General features: G+C 42.4%; 1 protein-coding gene across 1 annotated transcript; it reads right to left on the bottom strand.

The window, feature by feature from the left end:
- Positions 1-5,899: 5,899 nt before the first annotated feature.
- On the bottom strand, positions 5,900-16,834 carry LOC131904928 (arylacetamide deacetylase-like 4 family member 1). The gene is made up of 4 exons (XM_059255919.1): positions 16,667-16,834; positions 14,096-14,312; positions 9,551-9,614; positions 5,900-6,671 (listed from the first exon to the last, which is right to left on the bottom strand). Exons 1-4 carry the CDS (start codon positions 16,832-16,834, stop codon positions 5,900-5,902), a joined length of 1,221 nt encoding a protein of 406 aa, XP_059111902.1.
- Positions 16,835-17,309: the final 475 nt, after the last annotated feature.

The following is a 17,309-nucleotide window of genomic DNA, read 5'->3' as shown; positions in this document are numbered from 1 at the left end:
AAACAAGGGCAAAGGTGCAGGATCCCAGGCGATAGCTTATTCGGTAAATTACCCCAGAGATAAGAGACAGATAGTCGCTTATCATACCTGACAGTAAAGTTAAGCCATGGAAATGTTAGTCAGTTGCAAAACTAAGAGGTAAATGGGTCAGGGGTTGAAAGGAACCATTTCTATAATCCGTGATGTTTCCTGCCCCAGCCAGGGTTTGGAAAATTCTGACTGTGAGATTCTCTTTCCATGCCAAACTAAGGGTGGATGTCTTAGTTACTTTTCTATTGCTGTTATAAGACAACATGACCAAGGCAACTTATAGAACAAGGACTTTATTTGGGACTTAGAGTTTCAGAGGGTGAGTCCATGAGTATCATGGCAGGGAGCATGGCAGTAGGCAGGCAGGCAGGCATGGTGCCAGAGCAGTATCTGAGAGCTACATCTTGAGATATCATGCATTATTACAGGAATTTGGGGGAGTCCTTTTGTGGTCATCAGATAATGCAAGAGAAGTTAGGTTCCCTTCTTGGGGTTCCTAGTCTCATTAATAAAAATTTAAAACTGGGTGTAGTGGGGGAAGCAGAGGCAGGTGGAACTCTGTGAGTTTCAGGCCAGCCTAGTGTACATAATGTGTTCCAGAACAGTCAGAACTACATAGTGAGATCCTGTCTTGGAAATAACTAATATAAACTTAGTAATGGACCTACACAAAGGCTCAAAGACAATTTTTTCTTTTTTTCCAGCATAATATTTTTATTGATAATTTGGGAATTTTGCATCATGCACTGCATCACACTCACTTCCCAATCCTTCCAGGTCTGCCCCCACCTTTGCGGCATCCCTGCCCCCCCCCCCCAAAGAAAAGAAGGAGAGGAAATAAAACCTCACAAGTCCCATTTGTGTTGCCCATACACTCACTGGAGCATGGTCAGACTCTCAGTAGACAGCCCCTTAAAGAAAACTGAGTCCTTCCCCACCCCACCCCCACCAGAAACCCTCCGTTGTGGAGAGCTACACTTCAGCATTCTTGTTACAATTTTTTCCCAAGACAGAGTTTCTGTTGTGTAACCCTAGCTGTCCTGGAACTTGCTTTGTAGATCCTGCTGGCCTCGGACTCTCAGAGATCTGCTTGGCTCTACCTCCTGAGTGTGGACTAATGGTGTGTGCCGCCACACTCGGCTACATCTTTCTTTGTTGTGCAATGAGATGTTTAATCTCTTGATTCCCCACAACCACCACCGTTCTTGTTCTTATATTTCTTTGTCCTTTCTTCATTTCGCTTCTTCATACTTTTTCCTCTATCCTCTTTCCCCCACCCCTTTCCTTTGTTTCATCCATTCACTCATTTATTACTTTTATCACAGTTAATTGTTTTGTCCCACAGTTGACATTATCCATTTGTATTTCTGTAGCCATTGGTGTTGTAGTAGTTGGCCTTAGTCAGTTTTAAGTCTATTTCTACATCTAATTTGGTAGTGTTGTTATTACAGTGGGTTCTTTTCTGTACTCTGACTAGTTGATTGGAGACTGAGACTTCGAGAGAATGCTGCTGACCAGATCAAACCAGAAGATGCAGCCACTCCAAGAGGCTGAAAAAGTTGCAGCAAAGAAAAAAGAAACGGGAAAAAGTGGCAGCACGGCTGCTAAAAGCGTGGCAGCTCTCCAAGGAGCAGCTCCACGTAAGGGGTTGGAGCGCCAGAGAACCAATCAAAAGCCAACTGTACGAGAGATGAAGGGCAGGGCGGTGGTGGCGCACCCCTTTAAACCCAGCACTCGGGAGGCAGAGCCAGGTGGATCTCTGTGAGTTTGAAGACAGCCTGGGCTACCAAGGGAGTTCCAGGACAGCCAGTGTTATACAGAGAAACCCTGTCTCAAAAAAAAAAAGGAAGGAAGGAAGGAAGAAAGAAAGGAAGAAAGGAAGGAAGAAAGGAAGGAAGGAACAAAGGAAGAAAGAAAGAAAGAAAGAAAGAAAGAAAGAAAGAAAGAAAGAAAGAAAGAAAGAAAGAAAGAAAGATTAATGACATCAATGATGACATAAACAAGCAGATAGAATGAGGAAGTGAATTCAAGGTCTAGATAAGGAAGTCACCAATATCTCTGAGTTTCAGCCCTGTATCTGAGAACTTCAGCAAGGAAGTTGAAATTTGGGGGGAAAATGTATATTGGGAGTGAAAAACTCAGTAAATCCAACTACAGTGCTGAGCATTCTTAAGAAACCAGATCCAACAGAGGGAAGAATAGCAAGCATGAGAGGTAAGGCCAAGGAAACAGAACCTCTGTCTAGAAATTAAAAAAATAAATAAACATCCACAAAGGTCAAAAACCCTGGCATGTGATCAAGAGATCAAACCTAGCGATTTATGGGTAGAAGGAGCTGAGATCAAACTAAAGGCATGCAAGAGGTGGTGGCACATAGCAGGGCAGTGGTGGAGCACCCCTTTAAACCCCGCACTTGGGAGGCAGAGGCAGGCAGATCTCTAAGTTTGAGGCCAGCCTGGTCTACAGAATGTGTTCCAGGACAGCTAGGACTACCCTGGGCTACACACACCCTGTTTCAGATAAAAATAAAAAACACAAAGCAACAAAAAAATTAAAGGCATAAAAATCTATCTAATCAAAATATAACAGAAGTACTCCAAATCTAGGAAAAGTAGTAGTTATCCCAGTACAGGAGGCATGTAAAATCCCAAGGGGACACAATCAGAAGAGAACTTCTCTAGACTTAAAATAGTCACTGCAGAAACAGTATTGAAGCTGAGAGAAAAACTGCCACCTCAGTTCCTAAAGGAAAACCATCAGAACAATAGAAAGCTTCTCAACAGAAGCCCTAAAAGCCAGCAAATCCTGGCATGATGCATTTCAAGCTCTAATGAAAAAAAAAAAATCAACTGTCAACCACAAGCACTGTCTCCAGAAAGGTTCCGTTAGTACTAGCTGAAACAGTAAGGAAGACAAACACATGTCCAGAACACATCACTACTAAGCCAGTGTTATGAAAAACAAAAAACAAAAACAAAACAAAACAAAACAAAAAAAAACACCTAAAGGAATATCACACACACAGGAAGGAAAAGTGTGGCCTTCATCACAAGAGCACAAGAGAAAATACTGTTCGTAAAAGAAAGAAAGGTTCTTAGAAAAGTAAGAATGAGCCAAACCCCAAAACAACTAGATGGAAAGAAAGAATAAAAATAATAATAAAATTCTGGTAGATGATAATGAAGTGGAGATAAAGAACAAGTCAGAGAATGAACAAAAGAAACAGCTGGATTTGTTTTTCAAAACAAGATCAACAAAAACCTAGTCAAACTAATAAAAATGTAATAATTCAATAAAACCAGAGATGGAAAAAGAGGCATTAAATGGATGACAATGAAATCCAGATGATTATTAGAAAGATCTTTGAAATCCTGGAAAATCTAGAAGCAATGGGCAAATTCCTAAGACACATATAAACTAGCAAAATTAAATCAAGATGATATGGCCAATTTATACAGATCTATAAATGAACAATGCTACTGAAGTGTTATATAGCGAACAACTGATGTGGTAATCTCCCAGTTAATATAAGAAGTGCTTTAGAGAAGACCTAAGACCAATGCTCCTCAAACTGCACCATAAAACAGAAAAGGAAGGAACCATGTCAAATCATGTCAAATTATTATCCTCATGTCCAAAGCAGATAAACACGCAACAAAAACAGAGTATTATAGAAAAGTTTCCCCAGTAAACATGTTTGTGAAACTTCTCGAAATATTTGCAGACTGAGTTAACAAATCAAAAAGGTCCTATGATGATCAAGTTGGTTTCAACCCAGGAGTGCAAAGATGGTTAAACATACACCAATCAATAAAAGCAACACAGCACATAAATAGACTCAGAGATCCTAGCACATTAAGAATAAATATTTCAGGAATACATTAAAAAATAAAGTCAGGGCAGAAATCACATAATCACCTCAATATATTCAGAGAAGACCTTTGACAAAGTCTACCATCCATTCATGATGAATCCCTCAAGAAATTATAAATACAAAGAATATGCTTCAATATAATAAAGTCTACATATGACAAAACTACAGCCAGAATTACACTACATGGGGCAAAGATTGAATGCATTTCTTTTTAAATCAGGAATGATAGAAGTGTGCCCACCTTCTCCATTCTGTTCAATGTGCTGCTTGAAGTCTTATCGAGAGCACCAAGGCAAGAGGAACAACAAAAAAAGAAAGATAAACTGGAAAGAAGTTAAATCATCCCTACTTGAAAAACCAAGCTGAGTGTAGAGGTGCAGGCCTGTAATCTCAGTACTGGGGAGCTGAGGCAGGAGAGCTGCTGTGAGTTTGAGGTCAATCTTGACTACACTGTAAGTTACAGGCCAGCGAGGGCTACATAGTAAGCCCTTGTCTGAACAAACCAAGTAAACAAACAAACAAAAACCACAAACCCCAAATCAACCCACCTGATTTTTCCACTAAGGTGCAAAGGCACATAGCCACTTCATGGAAGTGGGGAAATTGGATAGTCACATGTATGAGAAGGAAATTGGATCCCCACGACTCCTAAACAATTATCACTTCAGTACAGGTCCAAGACTTTAAGATCTCCAGCATCAAAACTACTTGAGCAAACAGAGATAACACAAGATACAGACACAGCCAAGGCATTTGAGAGGGACTCCAGTACCCTAAGGGGAACAACAGCAGCTGGTCAAATGGGATTACACAATGCTGAAAAGCTTCACACAGCACAAGAAGAAATCAACAGCGTCATTAGGCAGTGTACATGATTAGAGGCAATCTTTGTCCACTATGTATTCAATAGGGGATTAAAATAAATACCTAAGAAACTCAAAAGATAAATGGCCAAAATCCAAATCATCAAATCAATAAAGGGGAAGATGAATTAAACAATCTTTTTTTCAAAGAGCATAAGTGTCCAATAAGTATTTGAAAACAAATCAACATTTTGGTCATCAGCAAGCCACGAATCAAAATTACATGAGACTGTATCCCACCCTAGTCAGAACCATTAGGAAATAAATGATATGTTGGGCATCATGGTGCACACCTAAAGGCAGAGGCAGGGATAGGCAAAACTCTGTAAGTTTGAGGTCAGCCTAGTCTACACAGAAAATTCCAAGTCAGTCGGTGCTACATAGTAAGAAACACACACACACACACACATACACACACACACACACACACACACACACACACACACACACACAAATGGATACATACATGCATGTAAAATGACAAATGCTGATGCAGATGGGGAGATGTAGAAAAAAAACTCATGTATTGTTGGTGGTAAGGTTAAATTAGTGCAGCCACTATAGAAATCAATATGGAGATTTCACAAGAAGCTAAGAAATAGGTCTTCCATGTAATGCAAATATACCACCCCAGGTTATAAACCCAAGGGAGTCTAAGTCAGCATACTATAGACACAACAGCTCATGCATGTTAACTGTAGCAGTATGTACAAGAGCTATGATTCTTATCAACAAACAAATGCATAGAGAAAAAAGTCACATACACACACACATGACATACCTATATGGCTTGAAAATAGGAGGGAATAGGGGGATTAATTTGGGGATTTGGAGTGGGGAACAAGACATGGTATGTATATCAAAGAAAAGCAAAGTTTAGAATATGTGTGTATGAAATGTAACAAAATTCACTATCTTATACATTAAAAGAATAAAGGAAAGGATTAAAAAAAAGACTCAGCCCTAGCCTCAGCTGTGGCAAAATTCTCCTTGGCCCTTCTCATTCAAGGCACCAGGGATGATGTGATATCTCCTATCTTCTGTTCCTTGATTTTTTTCACCTTTCTTCCCTGCTGTGGATTAGAGTGGGGTCTTGTGCATGCCAGACAATTGTTCTCCCATCATGCTGCAGTCATAAGCCCTTTATATAACTGACCACAGCATTTACGACATCCAAGGAACAGGGGAAAGAGAAAAACTTTTTATCAAAAAGAGCAGCACAGCCATGGAAGCCATCTACATGGTACCAGGTCACAGGGACCCCTTGGTCTTCTAAGCGCTTCTTGTAAAGCAAAGCATCATCACGGATAAAGTCCCACTGAAGGGTCACTATGAATGCCTCAGGAACCTGAGCAATGATTTTGTCGTCTGCTATGAGGGGAGAAATATCTGTATTCAGAGTATGCTTGGTTTCTAGGTAGGCAGCCTCATTAAAAGGTGCCGGTGACTTGGGTCGCTGGTATTCGCTTCTGAACATTTTAGGGATGTTGTCAGGGCTTAGCCATTTCTCATACTTCTGCCAAACACTTGGGGGCATACAGGCCCCTGCCAACATGGCATCTTTCCAGGAGGGGTCAATGGCCAGATATCTACAAATACAGTTCATCATGAAATCTTTGGTGAGGAATGGAATATTTGCATTCTGCAGCTTTGATGGGGACTGGAAATACAATGCCTGGAGGACTGGATACATCAGGATCTGAGCCCGGATCTTGGGAAGATCTGCTCTGCCCACCAAGTTCTGGGTGATAATAACTGCAGCCCCACCTCCAATGCTTTCTCCACAGAGCACAACCTGGGAGGGATCCACCCCATAGTCTTTCGTAGACTTCAGGAAGTGAATGGAGGCATTCAGGCAATCCAATAGAGAGAAAGGATGATGGTAGTGAGGAAGCTTTCGGTACCTACAGAATGAAGACAGAGGACAGCATATCAGTATTGTGTAACATGAATCTTAAAAGGTCCTACAAATAGAAAAAAAAAACTGGAGCCAGATATTGGGGTAAATTCTGAAAGATCAGAGAGGCAGAAAAAGCCACACAGCCAACCTCACCTTGCCAACTCCTCAGCTGATCTTTTTCCTCAGACTGAAAGTCTCTGAATCCTCACTGGAGTGGATCTCAGCTGAACTGCTCAAAAGTCTCTGGTTCCTGGTCCTCATGCCTTGTGTACCTTTCTGCTTCCTGCCATCACTTCCTGGGATTGAAGGTGTGTGTCCTTCCCAAGCAAAGACGTGAGATCTCAAATGCTGGGATTAAAGGTGTGTGTGTCACCATACCTGGCTCTGTTTCCAGTGTGGCCTTGAACTCACAGAGATCCAGAGGGATCTCTGCCTCCCAAGTGATAGGATTAAGGGTGTGTGCCACCACTGCCTGGCCCCTAGTCTAATCTAGTGGCTGGCTCTGTCCTCTGATCCCCAGATAAGTTTTATTTGTTAGAGCACAAATAAAATATTACCACAGCACTGCAGGAATTTCTGTGAATTGCATCCTCTACTCACCCAAGAGTCTACTTGATTAAATCTTCCACATGACCCTACAACTGAAGACACTCATTCCTATTTTCCCCCGTGTGAGTTTGAAGAAGCTGCCAAAATTCAGTTACTGAATTTTATCCTGTTAAGATTCCCTTATCTTGGCATACCCTTGTGGTTCTAAATGGTTATGTAATATTGCCTAATATCACATGGTTCAGATGATCACTTAAAAGACTTCTTTGTTCAAATCTTAGTGCCCAAGTGGTTGATTCAGTTGTCATTGAGAGATTATCATACCATGAAGTTTCAAACATTATTAATGGTTCAGTTACTGGTGGATTCATAATTTAATTCATTTTCCAGTAGTTATCAGAAGTGGTACTTCTTTGGAAGTAAGCACTTTTACACTCTGGGATATCTTGCCAGCACACTTAGCCAGTGAGAACTATAGGTGAAAAATAGAACAGAAAGAAAACGTATAGTTTGGCAGAAAAGCTGTAGACTTGGAGAACATTGTAAAAAGGGTTTAGCACATTGAAAAACAAATCAATGGGCTATGGAGACAGCTTAGTGGGTAAGAGTGAATGCTGCTCCATCATAATGACCAGAGTTCGGATCCCAGCACCAACAGTGGGTGTCCTGCAAATGCCTATAGCCCCAAGGGATCTGATGGCCTCTCCTGGCCTCTTTGCACAACCACAACCACATGTGTGCATGCACACACAGACATACACACACATTAAAATCTAAATAAGTTTAAAAAATCAATCAAATGCTTTTTACTGGAGTCCTCCAGGGCTTCTTAGATATTAGATCTACCTCACCCATGACAGACTCCAGGATAAAAATTGTAAACTCATTTGAAAGACTTTTGCTTGAAAATATAGTACTGCCAGGGTACCCAGCTTGTACTAGTCCACCTAGAAAATTGTCTTCCTGGGACTCATTTCCTATTGTTCGTTGCCCAGACACTCAAAGTCCAACGTGGCCATGTTCTAAGGGAGCCCAGGTAGTGTTGCAGCTGATGGCAACCAAGGCATCATCCACACAATACTGGGCATGCAAGCATGTGAAATGTAGTCACTGGGTTGTGGAGGCTTCCACCCAGGTTCAAAGCTAAGCCTGGGAGGCCAAGAAAAGCATGAGATAGTTGGTGTCCCTGCACCATGCCAATGAGAAGGAATATGTAAACCTGCGAGGTAATGACTAAGCTCCAGTGGAGACCTGAGGAAATAGGAGATGCCATGTCTTTGAGCAATATGCGGAAGAACGCCATAGACAAAGGGCAGATGGAGGCTAAGACGGAGGCCAAGTAGACTTCAGCCAGCAGGACTATAGAACTATGACTGCCCAAGTCATTTGGAAATGAAACTGAAATTATAAGACTTAATGTTTGCCCTGCTGTGTTTTCGTCTTTCTTGGTCCCAGCTTTTCCCTCTATGACACTAATTATTCCTTTTGTGAATGAGGATGTTTGCTCTATGCTGTTGTATGTTGGAAGAATGCAATTTGCTGTTTTAATTTGTGACAATTCACAGCTGAGAATTGGGCCAACGTTCAGAAGACTATAGACCTGAACCTTTTAACAGGGCTGAAACTATTAAACTTTGGGGACTCTTGCACTAGATAAATTTTATATGATGGGTTGACCATGACCTTTGGATGTGCAGGGGTGGGATACTATTATGTAGATATATAAAGTACCCCTCAAAAAGTTTATGCTGGCAACTTATTCCCTGGATATGGATCAAATCATTGAGATGTAACTAGACTGTGGAACACAGACATCATTGATAGGATAATTCATTTAAGGGTTTATAATTTGATGGCATTATTGGAATGTGGGCCTAATTGTAATATATAGATCTCTGGGGGTGGGCTGTCTTTGAATGGTACCTTGTCTCTGGCCCTTTCTCTCTTTGCTTCCTGGCTACCACAAGGTGAGCATATTTTATGTATTATGCTCTCTTGCTTTGAGAATATTCTGTCTTACAGAATAGCAGTGAAGCAAGTTGGTCATAGACTGAATGAAGTTTCTAGAATTTGTTGTAAAAATAAATTCTTCCCCTTTTAAGTTATTTCTTTGGTATTTGCAATAGCATGAAAAAAGTGAATAAGAGTAATTAATTGTCACCATGGCTACCTCACTCAATCCTCAATGATGAGTGGTTTTCCAGACTTTTTCTCATTTGTATGATGCTACGGTCACACGTGAGAGCTTCTCTAGGGGCAAAGACATCTAGGACTGCCACTCCTTGTATTTTCCCCTGCTCTGTGGGTAAGCCACCCACCGTAAAGACCACTCACCCCACCGACAGCAGCACTGAGTCTGTCTCTCGAGCCAGGAACGTACACAGGTTATGGTAACAGTCTGCAAGAGAATACCAGGTATAGTGCACTGTATGAAGAGTGCCCAGAATATCCCACCACAGTCCCAGGGAGCAGCTGATATGAAGATCACGGAAATGGTACTTCTGTTCCTAGACGTGCCCCCTCTGAAGTGACTCAGGCCACCAGGACAAGGCAAAGCCAGACATCTGACTTAATTTCCTGAATGTTGGGGGAATAAGTGGACTTAGAGGCTCATAGTTTAATTTTACAGTGGGAAAACTGAAGACCAGGAAGTTTTGAGGTTCTAAATCAACAAAAACAAGGATAAAGCACTTTTGGAGGATTAGCCTGGGAATAATAAGAATTTCATATATTGAGCTGAGTATGGCAGCACATGCTTGTGATCCCAGCTCTTGGAATATATAGAGTCAAGATGATCAGGAGTTCAAGTCATTCTCAACTACATAGCAAATTGGATGACAGCCTGGGCTACAAGAGACCCTGCCTCAAAAGAGATTCATGTATATATTTGATTAGGAAACAAATGATGGGTAGATGGGCAATTTGGATTAGTATGGTGCTACATTTGAAGTTCTAGGAGGTAGGTCCCCTGGCATTAGTATGTAGCGTATCTTTACACAGGTCCCCAAACAGAACTCCCTTTGATTTAGCCCATTCCCTTGGTATACATGACCCTTATCAGTCTGTGTTCATCTTCTGTCCAGGCTGCCACAACTCATTGGACAACAATCTCTGAGCTGTGCCAGGTAGGCATCATGAATCTCTAAATGACACCAGACAATTCTAACATTTATGGGTGCTTACTAGGTGAGTACACACCAGCTACACTGTTGGGCAGAGGATCAAAGTAGACTTGGAGGCTAACACTCCTGAGGGGAGAGGGTCTGATCTGAGCTATCTAGTCAGCTTCTCTGTCAGTGACTCTACTCCACAAGGTCTGAAGACTGCACATCAGCTTTATCTGAGGACTTTTAAAGTAGGGACGGCTGGATCCACCTAGGAGAGGAGCTGTGTCAGGCTAGGGAGAGGGTCTGTGATGTGAGTGCCCTTAAAGGCCTCAAGAGGAGTTTACACAGACAATATGGAGACTCTGCTAACTCTGTCCCGACCCCCAGGACCTGCCTAGACATCTTTCTCTTCAAGTCCTTCAAGTAATTCCTGTTTCAGAGCTTTGCATATGTTGCTTGCTTTTTTTAGACTTATTAGGACAAGAGTGAGAGAGACGAGACATCACAGTGGGTGACGCTAAATCGTGGGGCCAGGTAAACAACATTGGATGAGGCATTTTACAAAGTCAAAATTAGTGCCAAAATATGTCACGATGAGCAAACTTTCAGAATTTTGTTTTGTTGCACCAGGTGTCTCTGGTGAGGTCAGTGGAAATAGCTTACATCTTCTCCTCCTCCACTTGCCCACACTTCATTTACAACTCATAGAGAAAAATGCAGGGAAACTCTTTAAAATATCCACACAGACAAGACATTTGGAGCAAGGCCCAGGTGCTCAGGAAATAATGTCAAAAATTGACAAATGGAATTTCATAAAATTAAAATTTAAAAAGTTTCTGCACAGTGAACAAGATGAATGTAGAGACAGCTTACAGAATAGGAGATCTTTCCTTTTTTTTTTTTTTTTTTTGGTTTTTCGAGACAGGGTTTCTCTGTGTAGCTTTGCGCCTTTTTCTGGAACTCACTTGGTAGCCCAGGCTGGCCTCGAACTCACAGAGATCCGCCTGGCTCTGCCTCCCGAGTGCTGGGATTAAAGGCGTGCGCCACCACCGCCCGGCTAGGAGATCTTTCCTAACTGTGCATCTACTGGAGAATTACTACTTAAAATATACAAAGAAATTTTTAAAAACTGAATGAGAAATCAGCCAATCCAGCCAATCCATGGGGCTAATGAGACAGACAGTTCAGAAGGTGAAATACAAATGGCCAATAAACTTGAAAAAGTGTCCAACTTCACCAGACGTCGGAGAAAAGCAAATTCAGACTTCACTTGAAGTACCTCCTCACCTCAGTCGGAATGTCCATCATTAAGACAATAAACATAGAACTAGGTGTGGTGGTGCATGCCTTGAAACCCAGCACTCAGCCAAGGCAGAGGCAGAGGATCTCTGTGACTTCAAAGGCAGCCTGAGCCACATAGTGAGATCCAGGATAGCCAGGGCTACACAGTAAGATCCTGTCTCAAAAAAGAGAGGAAGAAAGGAGGGTAGCAATGAAGGAAGGGGGAAATGACAACAAATACTAGAGAGGGTGCATGCAGACAAGGGACCCTCGAACATCGTTGGTGGGAATGTGAACTAATCTGCCTAGTATGGAAATTACTCAAAACATTAAAAGTAGATCTTCTATACGGTCCACTTGTACCACTCCTGGGTATTTAGCAGAGATGCTTGCACACCACTGTTTACTGCAGCATTATGTATGATACCTAAACTAGGAAGCCAATCTGGGTGTCTGACAGCAGAGGAATGAATAAGGAAAATGAGCTACATATACACAGTGGGATTTGAAGTTATGCTGATTTCAGGAAAATGAGTACAACTGGAGATAATTATATTAAGTGAATTAAGTCAGTCTCAGAAAGGCAGATGTCACCCATTGTCTTTCATTTGTGAGTACAAAGTTTTATATGGATTTATAATATATATCTATAAAATTGAAAATTAAGTTAAATTTAATTAAAGTAGCCTAGGGAGCAAATGAGACTAATGAGAGGGGCCAGAGGACAGAAGATAGTGGTATATGGAGGGGGTTCGTTCAAAGGATATTATATAGTTGTATAAAAATGGCCTTATGCAATCCAGTATAATTAAATAAAAACTAAAAATATTTAGAATAAGCTCCTACTTTGTGTTTGTCCAAGGCACTCGGCTATGTTAGTTTCTGTTTTCATCTGAACTCTTGGCTCTTTGTAGAATTTCCCCCCCTAGTCTTTTCAAATGAGTTTGTTGTTTTAATTATGTGGATTGTGTGGAGGGCGTATCTGAACATGGGGAGTGCAGTGGTCAGAAGAAGGAGTCAGGTCCCGTGGAGCTGGCGTTGCAGGTACTTGTGAGCAGCCTGATGTACTCACTGGGAGCCGAACCAGACTCCACTGTAAGAGCAGTGAGTACTCCAAACCTCTGAATCATCTTTCTCTTAATAGTGTTTTGAAATGTAATATTGTTGGTCCTAGTGACTGACTTTCTGGAGTCCTTTGTTTTGCAGTCTAGGGCCCAGGCCTTCCTCACCTCACTCAGATCTCCAGTTATGTAGCACTGGCTCCTTCCATCCCTTGGTCTTGGCCTCAAGTCTCACTTTATTGGAGAAACTGTTTGATTAGAAATAATGAGGTGCTGTGACTCAGTCAGTTCCTGTTCTGGGCCTATGTTGTCCAATCTGAAACCACCACCCTCCCATTGGTGTTCTGCAAGGTCCAGCCTCCTACTTTGGCAAGCCAATGAGGGGAGGGACTAAGTCTTGTTCTCTAGACTCCGAAAATCCACTGATAGCTACAACACAGGTTTCCCTTACACTCTTGATGTTTCCACTCTGGGTGGGAGAAGACAGAGAGCAAGCAAGGAAACATTTTGGGGACCAAAATCAACATGGACAATGTAAGCTTTGTGACAAGATAGGAGGAATGGATCCATTGGTCCAGGGTCTGACTTCAGAGTGCCAGGGAGAATCTCTAGATAAAATGTTCCCTTTCCTCTTCCCAACACCCGCCCCCATCTACCCCTTCTTGCTCTTTAAAATATGTGGCCTCTTTTTCCATGAATTGTTGTTACATACATGTATGTATATGCATATATATTCCTAAATATTAATACAGCCTGCTCAGTCTGTATAATGCTACTTGTACATATGTTTTCAGGGCTGTCCATTTGGTATTGGATGACGAGAGACATGCTAACCTAGATTGAGGAAGGCCCACAAGGCCTCAACCCTACACAAAACACTACAGGCAGTTAAGGAATGCTGAGATCAAGAGAAACAGTCCTCTCCAGGGAAGAGAACATCAATTGGTTGTCCAACGCCAAATGGCCAGCCCTGAATTATATTTGTAAAGATCTGTTTGGTGTGGAAAGATGACCAGCCAGACTGCTGACAATGGAGCAGTGGGACCACTCTTAGATGCAGGGCTGGAGGGGGTGAGCAAGTGAAGATGGGTTTGGACCAAGATGATCCAGAAGATCTGAGAACAATAATGGATTTGGGACTGTTGTGGGACAAAGGGGATGGGAGGTTGGCATCATACCTAATTCCCTGGAAGTCCCACTAGGCAATCACTGCCCCTACCTCGACAGAGATATCAAATTGTAGAAAACATTGTCATGGAGGCAACAGTCCCTTTGACTGACATGACCTTCAGTTTTAATCTGCCTCCCACAAAAGGAGCTCCAATGGCTGCTTCCTTTGACTCCCTCCAAAAAGATACTCATGGAAAAGTGAACGGGGTTGTGGAGGTTGTGAGGCCCCTCTCTTTCTGTACTACAGGGGTGTTTCTCACCTAGGCCGCCCAACACTGCACCCCCTCCATGGAAGAAGACGATGCCTCTCCGGGGCTTGGAGGAGGCTGCTTTGGGCTGAAAGAGCCTCACAGGGATTGTGCCGAAACGCAGGTCCTTCACAAACACACCAAGGCTCTTCTTTGTCACGAAGATGTCTTGTACAAAGCGTAAAAAGTAGGGCATGGAGCAAATGTTCATCTTCTCAAGTATAGTCCCCTGGGGGAAAGAGAGAGCAGTTGGGGGCTTTCCTGACTCCTCTGTCCTTTCCACCGTTCAGACACTGCCCATGCTGCTGTCTATCTCAACTGTGGACTTTCCATAAAACTCCCATTTGAATGTGGTAAAACTGGTTTCTCCCAAGATTCATAAATATCCAAAGCTGTTCATGAAGATCTAGGGCATGGGAGACTTAGTAGTAAGGAAAGAAGAACCACGCCTCCTTGCAGACAGAATTTCCTGGTTGCCTTTCTAGAAAAGACCTGTGGCCCAATAGCTTGGTTCTATTCTAGTCTCAGCTCATTTCTACCATGCTGCATCTGATTTCCATGCAACAGTGGAGCCTTTGATAATAGCTTTGCCCATTCCTTCAAAGAGTATGAGCAAAGCCACTCTTTCTGGTCCTAGTTCCATATGACTCTGCTAGTCTCTTCTTCAGAGTCCACAGCAAAGCCTAGGCTTGGTCCAGAACTTGTCACAGCGCCCTCTTCACAATCTTTGCAGCTATAAAGCCTGTGTCCAGCCCTCACTGCTTCCCCAAACTTTGTATTTCAGGGAAATTGGTTATACCCTTCCTTATAGTTCCCTCACTCTTGAAGTAGAGAGCAATTATCATCTGTTTTAGGCTTGTCTGATTGGAATAAAGGGAGCAAGTTTTAGAAATCATCACAGAATAAACCTGGCAAAGGTTGGCTGCCTTTCCCTTCATTTCTTGACCATTAACCATGTCCTTGGCAGTGACATCATGATATTCTTTAAATGTGACGAACACAGTTGATGGGGATGGGGCTACCAATAAGCCTGAGGTCATGACCACTGTAATTCCTAAGGGGACAAAAAGTGAGCCTGGAACCTAAGAGCTATGTATGTCTTTCCATAATAAATAGATCAGCTTTGTGACCACTGTAGGGCTGAGGTTGTCACTGAATTAATGAGTTAGCTGTCACTTCTTAACATATTCATGGTCACTGAAGCAAGGCATAGCAGTAGACTTCTTTTGCCATATTTGATCCATACTGTACTGTCCCATGCACTCTTCCCTCTGTAGGAGAAGCACTAATAACTTTAGAAGAGAGTTGGGGCTTTGAATGGTCCCTACACAAAGCCTCCACAATCTCTACTGGAAAAATGGCATTTGTCATCTTTCCTCGGATGTACCAAGGGCAGCAGAGTTCATGAGCCTGGTCCTCTGGGAAGTTATCTCAACATATTCTTATACAAGGAACAGAATGACCTAGATTTACATCCATCTGCACTGATGGGAAGCTGCATGAACTCAACAAACACTTCCAGAGTTCTGCTTAATAAACGATTGGAGTTTATTTGCCACACCCAAATCTTAAACTCCTTTGCCTTTTTAAATTCAACTTTCTTTGTTTAAATATCTTTTTAAGTTAGAAAAAAATTTATTTATGTGAATGAGTGTTTTGCCTATATGCATGTATGTGTACTGTGTGCATGCTTGGTTCCCATGGAAGCCAGAAGATACCCTGGAATTGGAATTAAAGATGATCGTGAGCCACTATGTGAGTGCTAGAAACTGAATCCAGGTCCTCTGCAAGAGCAGCATCTGCTTCTAACCACCGAGTCACCTCTCCAGTTTGGTGCAAAGGTCTTCTAAGCCCTCAGGCTAACCACTTCTTAATAGTTTACACGGTAGAAAGCCCCCACTCCTTGTCTCAGGTCACATAAAGATATTAATATATCAAGTTATTTTTAAGTTAAATTTTCTTTTGTCTATTTAGTTTCCTGTAACACAGGACTGAACTTAAGACAAGATAAGACTTTTCTTCTGCCCTCCCCAACTGTATAACAAACTAAGTTTAACTAGCAGCAACCCTTGCTTGGGAGATATTAAAAACCCAGGCTCTAGCTCCTGACGGTTGTCCCTAACCATTCCAAACTGATCAACAACCATAGACTTTAACACACCTCATGGGCTCACAAATCCCTAACTGAAAGCTCTTGTTTTACTGATGAGGAATCAGAAGTATTTTAGCCAGCCAGGTAAGGACTTACTGACCCATGCTGCTTGACCCAGACGGTCACCAAAGACTCCACCTTCCCAATCTAATATCTGGCATTTGTAAGGGTCTCAGACTGTTTCTCATTAGAAATCAACTCCCCGGTTTCTTCCCTGCTGCTTATTCTTGTTGGAAGTAAAGGAAAGAGGGTGCATACAGCTCACTTAATAGCCATGTTGTCCTTAGCAAGCCTTCAATACCACGCCTGGCGTATCATTACTGACTAACACACACTGGTTGTTAAACTATGTGGATCTTGGTGAAATTCTTTCCTCAGGCTGAAGTTCTGTCTACCCTGGCAGGAAATGGTTATTAAGAAACAAAATTTACCCATGTTATTGTCAGATGGAAGAAATAGTGCAGAATCCGAAACTTCAGGGGGTGCGTGATGGTGGGAGGTACATCAATAGTAAGGAGATGGTCGACGAGAACCCACACGTTGACTCCCAGGACCAGAAGACACACAGTAGCGAGGAGAAGTTCCACCCAGGGAAGCATGGTGCTCTTGTTCCTTCAGAGTGAGCCAAGGAAAGCCTGTGCCCTAGGAGGACTTCATGGAACTTCTCACCCACAAACTCAGGCACCTTATAACCGTCAGAGAAGCACCATGGCCTAATCTTACCCCTTTTCAAACCCCTATGGATATTGGAAGCATCCCCATATGAACTGATTGCAACAGATCCCAGCCCAGAGAGGTTCCTGCCCAGCAGCAGTGGAGCCCTTGTACCTTGTCCCTAGGTCACATCTATCCTTCATCACACCACCCAGGGAGTCACCAACCTGGTTAGGAAAGGAACACTATTGGAGAAGGGGTTGTCTGGAAAGTGATGCCAAGTGGCAATCAAGGAAGCAAGGACAATTGAGAAAACTTACTGAAGTCATGTAAAGTACTCTGTGACTCTCCTCTCAGGTGTGAAATCAGAGATTAGAGAGGTGGTATATGTGCCAAGGTGAACCACAATGAGGAAGGGCA

This window comes from Peromyscus eremicus, chromosome 2 (genome assembly GCF_949786415.1).
Source record: "Peromyscus eremicus chromosome 2, PerEre_H2_v1, whole genome shotgun sequence".
Lineage (NCBI taxonomy): Eukaryota > Metazoa > Chordata > Mammalia > Rodentia > Cricetidae > Peromyscus > Peromyscus eremicus.
The sequence above is the reverse complement of the archived record's forward strand: the minus strand, read 5'-3'. Positions and strand labels throughout refer to the sequence as shown.